The 7326-nt window shown below is 35.0% G+C and overlaps 1 protein-coding gene across 1 annotated transcript; it reads right to left on the bottom strand.

The window, feature by feature from the left end:
• Nucleotides 1-4226: 4226 nt before the first annotated feature.
• LOC140751316 (uncharacterized) lies at nucleotides 4227-6364 on the bottom strand. The gene has a single exon (XM_073085224.1). It carries the CDS (start codon nucleotides 6250-6252, stop codon nucleotides 4690-4692), a length of 1563 nt encoding a protein of 520 aa, XP_072941325.1. The 5' UTR covers nucleotides 6253-6364; the 3' UTR covers nucleotides 4227-4689.
• Between the last annotated feature and the right edge of the window lie 962 nt (nucleotides 6365-7326).

The following is a 7326-nucleotide window of genomic DNA, read 5'->3' on the forward strand; positions in this document are numbered from 1 at the left end:
AAAATAAATATAGTTCAAAAAACTAAAAAACACGCTTTTATGATAAAATTAACTAAAAAGTAGAAAATCTAAATGAATCTAGGAATCAATTAAGGAACAGCAAATAGTATAATTGTGAAATAAATCTACAAAGTTTGAACGAAATCTGGCCGTTTAAAGTGGGTCAAAATCGCGCCCAAAGAAGTCGGTTACAAACATACAAACAAACATACAAACATACAGGTGAAGCTAATAAAAAGCGTGTAAAAACCTCAAAGGTATGTGAAGTCTACCAATACGCATTTGGCCAGCGCGGTGGACTATGGCCTAAATCCTTCTCATTATGATTGAAGACCCGTGCTCATTGGGACAATAATGGGTTGATGACAAGATAAAAATATTCTGGATTAGATAATGGAAGAGATTCAGTGTTGCTAGTCTCAGTATTAAAAGTCGCTATACTTAAGTACTTCTCATCTATATCTATCTATAGACATATCTTTATATATCATCATCAACCCATTACTGTCCCACTGCTGGGCACGGGTCTCCTCTCAGAATGAGAAGGATTAGGCCATAGTCCACCGCGCTGGACAAGTGCGTATTGGTATACTTCACATACTTTTGAGATTTTATTTTTATAAATCTCAGCTATGCCGGTTTCCTCATGTTTTCCTTCACGGTTTAGCAAGTGATAATTAATTTCTAATACGCACATAACTTTGAAAAATCAGAGGTGCCTGGGATTTGAACCTCGGACGCCTCGAGAGGCCGAGTTTCTTAACCACTAGGCTATCACAAAAGTTACTAAAACTACAATGAAAAGTTACTAAAAATACATACTTAGTATTTTAGCGACTTTTAATGTTCAACCTTAATGTACTTATATGTAGATAAAGATGCTAAATTGATGTAAAGGAGATCCAGTGTTGCTAACTGCAAAAATGTATGTTATAGTTCGCGCCAAACTGCTAGTCCGCTCTGAAGTCGCGACCAGGTGTAGTCATACAATTTGCTATAACGACGCGATTCATTTCTATATTCAGAGCGGACTAGCAGTTTTACGCGGACTATAAAAGAAACGAAATTGAAAGTAGCTAAGACTGAATTTTAATTTTGCAACAAATTCGTTAAATTAGCAACACTGGATGTCTAACTTATGCCAATTATTAATATTCAATCTATCTGAATAGCGCCGACTAAAGATCGAAGTTAAATTTGACAATTTCTACTATGAAAAATTGACAAATGTCGGTCTTGATAGATAAAACGTTGGATAGGTTGATTATTAATAATGGGGCTTAGGATAGTAATATAGCGATAGATTTTGTTACCCTTTGTGGTTCGACGGCGGCACCACCGTCACACCTATTTCAGTGTTCTACCACCTTCAATCTATATTTAAAATAACATTTACATACGAAATTCCATATTCATACATATTTACATACGCTGATACGCCCGAAAAACATTAGCTTCCACAATTAGGTAAAAACAGTCATTTCTTAGTATATAGATCTAGTATTTTTGTAATGAATTGAATAATCTGTATTAAAGTGGTTTGTGAATATTTTAAATTATAAGTAGAATAATTTAATTATTATTAGAATTAGGCGTGAATAAGTTATAGTCCGCGCCAAACTACTAGTCGGACTTATCAACATATTTACGCCTGGTATAATCCTCGTAAAACTGCTAGTCCGCTCTGAATATAGAAATAATTATAGTTAAAAACTAAAAACCACGTTAAAATCACACAAGGAAAATCGGAAAAGGAAATTCCTGACGATCCTGATGAGTAGAATGGGTTAAAATTATTAAAATCGTGTATTGTCATCGGTTCTTGATAATTGTTTAAAATCTTAAATTAATCGGACCGTTCAAAGTGGGTAAAATCGAGTTCAAAGATTCCGTTACATACATACATACATACAGGTCAAGCTAATAAAAGCGTGGTAATGAATCGCGTCGCGATAACAAATTGTATGTCTACACCTGCTCGCAACAACTTCAGAGCGGACTAGCAGTTTGGCGCGGACTATTGAGGCTTCTAGAACCAGAGTGGCCTAACTGAATTTTAATGATTTTTGACCTATCTGTATTTTCGTACTTTAAAAATGTTGTATAAGCCCGCGTACAGCGGACTAGCAGTTTGACGCGGACTATAATCATATAGTTTCAACATTCATGTACCTATGGGAATCATTTATAATAACATCTGCACGCATCCTTTGTTAGAGGGAGGTACATACTGCATGGTTTAAAATATATACCATCATACATATTTGTAGCGGATTGTTGCGAAGTAGTTTTAATTTTAACTTAATAGCATGGATTTCCGCAAAGTAACGCCTGATACAATTAACTAGCTAAAGCAATTCTTTGAGCGAAATCCATGCCAGCTCTGGGGTCGCTAGAGACGTCGACCAAACGAGTTGACATGTTTAAACAACCAGGCATCGGACCTCATGGACCCAAAGTTTCAACACCAAACGCCGAAAATATGTAAATTTGAGTTTCTAATTCTATATCTAAGAAAATCCAATATATTTTAAGCAATATTTACTCCTAAAACCTCTATATTTTAAAGGTACCTTGCCTAAGAAAATCCGTAATCTTTTGATTACAAAATGTATGAAAAAATTAAATTATTAAACATTACATTAAAAAGTAAGTACTTACATAAATGAAATTTAAAGTTCTTCTTCCATACATATATTTTTATATTATTCATACAATATTAAATATAATTAAGTAGTATTATTAAATAGAAAAATAATATAAGGTGGTTTTATAAATAGTATTATAATATAGATTATTTGTGATATGTGACGTCATGTTTAAAAAAAGTTGAAGTTTGAATAATATTGTCACTGCCGTATGGGTATATGTAACCAACTCATAGAACAGGTACCCGAAGCCATGCGTTGCCACGTAAGGACGAAGCTCGCCTCATGTGTTTCGAAGGTAGTAGAACCCTTTGTGGTTCGACTCCGGCGGCACCACCGCCACACCTATTTCTACCTAATAGCAGCAGTAGGCGCTGCTGTGTTCCGTTTTGAAGAGTTTAGTAAGAGAGATACTTTTCCGAGGCGTCCAGCTTAGTCCTCGTTGGTAGCGGCGCATCTGTGGCCGACCTCAGGTAGGAATATCTAATCCTATCTGGGGTTGATTACAGATATAGCTCTTCAAAGGACCTCTTCGAATTTATGCAGCATTTTAGAAGATATTGAAGTTATATTTCTTTTGGTTCAGGAAAAAGTTGCGCGCGCAGATGAAACACATGATTTATTTGTATATGTGCATATTTATTTTCGTCTATTGGTCGCTTGCTTCCAACAAACTTCCAACCCCTATTTTACCCTCTTACCAAATTTTCCAAATACGCCAAATATATAATTTTTTTATATGTATACAAAAATTCGAACACAAATATTTGAGCTTTTTTGTTAAAATTGACGGTTTTTAAATCTTTCAATAGCTACTCCGCCACCTCCGCGGTGGTAATTCCTTTCGTAGTGATCATTTACGCTATATGAAAAGCCTATGTGCAAATTTTAGGATTCTAGGTTCAGTGATTTTGTCTGAGAGTTGATCTTTGGCACAATCCCTTACAATTTTAAACATATACAAATTATAGGCCAGAGAAGTGTAACTTACGTAAGTGGGTGTGTAAGTACGCTTTTTAATCCAATGTCTTCGGAAAAACTCCATTGTAAGTCAGCCACATGATGTATATTGCGTATAAGTAGTAAGTTTAGAAAAAATATAGTATTAACACAACGCATTTATGAATAAAATTGTATTAACAGTTAATTTAATGTTAAATAAAAATATATTCTTGTATTTGTTTTATTGTTATGAAAATTGTAATATAGTGAAATGGAATGTTTTATAACTCCTGCGCAAATCGAGATTTTGGACCCGACACTACCGCCACACCTATTTCTGTTATAACGGCAGTGTTAAGCGCTGCTGAGTTCTAGTTTGAAAGGTGTGGTAAGGGAGACATACTTATCCGAGGCATTCTAGCTTAGTCTACCTCATAGAGTATTATTATATACATGTTATATGAGATGTAATCAAAGCTAAGCATCTGTCGCCGACCACAAGTGTAACTGATCCAATTTGGGCTTTTGGGGTTGATTACAGATGTCCCTGAGCGACAGTAGCCACGTACCGTCACGTGGACTGCATGCTCGTTTATTTCTAAAGATAGGAAAAATAAAAGGTAAAAAATGCCACCATTCTGAAATATGATATTTATTGAAACAATTTGTTATATGCCAATTTGGTACCAATATAATTTTAAAAGAATAACAATAATAGTTCTAACATAATAATAATTCTGTAAAATTATCAATATCATAAATAACACAAAATTGTAATTACACCACAAAATTCAACAATATATCAAGTTATTAACATGTAATTTGCTTATTAATATAGATATAGAGTTGGTTATAAATGTCCATTTGTACTTTGTTTTATTAATCAAAACAATTATTGATCAATTGCTAGACACATTCATACTCTCAGAGTGAGAACTTAAAAATAAACCTTAAAATAATTACAGAAACTTAGCTGCCAACCTTTATTGTTTAAGCTTTGAATGTCTAACAGAATAATTCTTAAATATAAATCACAGTGGATATTAAATATACAATTTCAGATAAGTAAAACTGCTGTCTATTCATGAAGAAAAACAACTCAAGGTTCACATAACTCATATTTTTCTATGCAATCAATCAGCCATCCAATGGGTAGAGCTTTGAAATGTCTCATATTATACATCGGTTCGTACATATCCTTAAATATTATGTAGTGCGAACATATTTCTAGCTTACCACCCTTTTTAGCGTGGTACGGGACTAATTTCTCTGTGTCTGGTATTAATTCAGGGTTCGGTACCCGTCTCAGCACTATACCACCTGCATCTGTGATAAGTTTATTTAAAATAGGTTTTGACACGACAAGTGATTTGGAGATCTCGTATTTCGTTCCAAAATTGTGTAAATAGAAGTGACAGCCATTGAAAATGCCAGGTAATTGCATATATGTATTGTAACGAGCATTCTTTGGCCCGCAACGATCTTTAGAGCCGATGCCGATAACTTCATACTCCTTGAATGGTTGTAAGATTTCATCCGTTGACTGACTCACCCATTGGGATGATAGAATCCAATTGCCATACACAATTCCTTGTAAAACATCTAATGATGAGGTACAAATTCTATCATCATCCGTGTCGACCACCAAATGAGTGACTTTTTTCGTGAACTTTGCTTCGATATTAACATTACTATGTTGCTTACAAAGTAGTTTTAGTTTACTGTGTACAGTGCGGGAAGTAGACACACAGTAAATGTGGATATCATCAAAATCTAGTTCATTTTTGAGTTCTGAAATCATCGTTACATTGACTCCTTGGGTTTGGATAACATTGTCAGCGGCTTCGTCTATAACTGCTTTCAATTCTTCAGATGCAAGCATAATGGGAGTCTCCCCTTTGGAATTCCGTGCGTTAACATCAGCACCATTTCTTACCAACTCAACGATTATGTCCTTATGTTTGTTACGAATCGCTTCATGTAACGGTGTCTCGTTGTTCAACCCAGGTACATTGACTAATGTATTGAATTGTAGCAGTAATGTAACGAGGTCCAAGCGGCCATTTTGTACAGCCTCATGTAACGGAGTCCAGCCTGCGTTATCTTTAGTGTTAGTATTAGCACCTTGGTTTAACAATTCGGTTACACGGTCAATCTTACCCAGACGGCAGGCGATATGCAATGCGGTCTCGCCTTTGGTGTTGCGTTTCTCCAGCGCCTTAACTGAACCAATAGATGTAATAGTGGAATCATGCTTACCAGTTCGTTCCGGTTTCTTCTTATTCGATCTTGTAGATACATTTTTATTTTCTTTATCGTTCGGCTCTGTACTATCAAGTTTTGGTACCTTAGTGCGCTTTGCATTATCGGTTTTGTCTTGCAAGACATTCGAAGTCCGAAAAGCACTGAACATATTATCGAGTTCCTTAGCTGAGTCCACACAGGGTTGCAAACGGTCGTCCCTAAACGTTTTGCACCCTTCCAAAGGTATGGAACATGTTGGACAAGATTTCAAAGTGCCAAAATGTGCAGCACATATCATATGAAAACAAGTACTCAAAGTTACTGGATCTTTACAAAGTTCTCCACATGCGCCGCATGTATAGTCCTGTTTTAAGGAATCGAGCGCTTTTAGAAACTTTTCCAGGTTAGCTGCAGACATTTCTTCACTTATAGAAGTTGAAAAGAAAGTTTAAGTTTCAAATCAAAACAATGAAGTTTTGTAATTTGATTGAAGCGGGAGTGAGCGGGAACAGGAATAGAATGTCAATTTCAAATGATGTCATTGTCAAATAAAAAAAAAATGTTTTTGATTCGTGCCTTAAATTCTATCCTTTTAGCATATAAAGTCTCATTAGCCACAGACAAATTCTCAGTGTAGAGCAATGATGGTGAACTTAGCACAGCACTTGCTGGCAGAGCACTAAAAAATGAGAATTTTATTCGCATGCACATGAGTTCTATAGTTCCTGATAGTATTCAGGAATAGTTCTGGCGACTTCACGGAGATAAAGCAGAATGAAATAATCCTCTGCTAACTTCACACAGCAGAGCATTTTCTAGAAAATTGAAAAAAAAGCTATTGATTAGTGTAATTAGCTAATACCTGGAGGTCCTAATAGTTTTCAGTGATAGTTCTCGCGATATTACCTGAAAAGTTTACTGATAAAATAAACTGACAACAATTTAACAAAAACAAAATCTGCAAAAAGGTCATTGAAAAGCGGAAACTCGTCGATTTTGAATAAAATGATACATTTGTACAATAACTGTCCCAGGAACTCACACTAAAGTGCCAGCACAGTATACTAGAATAGTACTTATAAATATAGTTAAAGTAATTTAATAAAAAACTCAAAAACCCGACTGCACCGAAAAAGGCTGAAGTAGAATTTCCAAAAGCGGTGAAATAGGCGTTTCATTACTTTTATCCAGCAAGCCAAATACAAAGTTTCATAGTAGTACTGTCACGGAATCCTAAAAATCATTCTACAAGATGGCATTATAGATATGTTTCAGTACATTTGAGTTATAGGGATATAACATTATTATTTTTCAAAACTAAAAATCAATCTAGTAACTTTGCGATGAACTTTGTCTAAGGCGTTCGAACAATCTGGCCTCGAAAATCGTTAATCCTGAGGATGTTGATAAGGACAATGGTACAAAATTATAAAAATCGTGTATTGTCATTGGTTTTTGATAATTTTTCAAAATTTTGAATTAACCTGAACGT

Source organism: Epargyreus clarus, unplaced genomic scaffold, assembly GCF_041222505.1.
Source record: "Epargyreus clarus isolate Ecla_fem2 unplaced genomic scaffold, WU_Ecla_fem_2.2 ptg000022l, whole genome shotgun sequence".
NCBI lineage: Eukaryota > Metazoa > Arthropoda > Insecta > Lepidoptera > Hesperiidae > Epargyreus > Epargyreus clarus.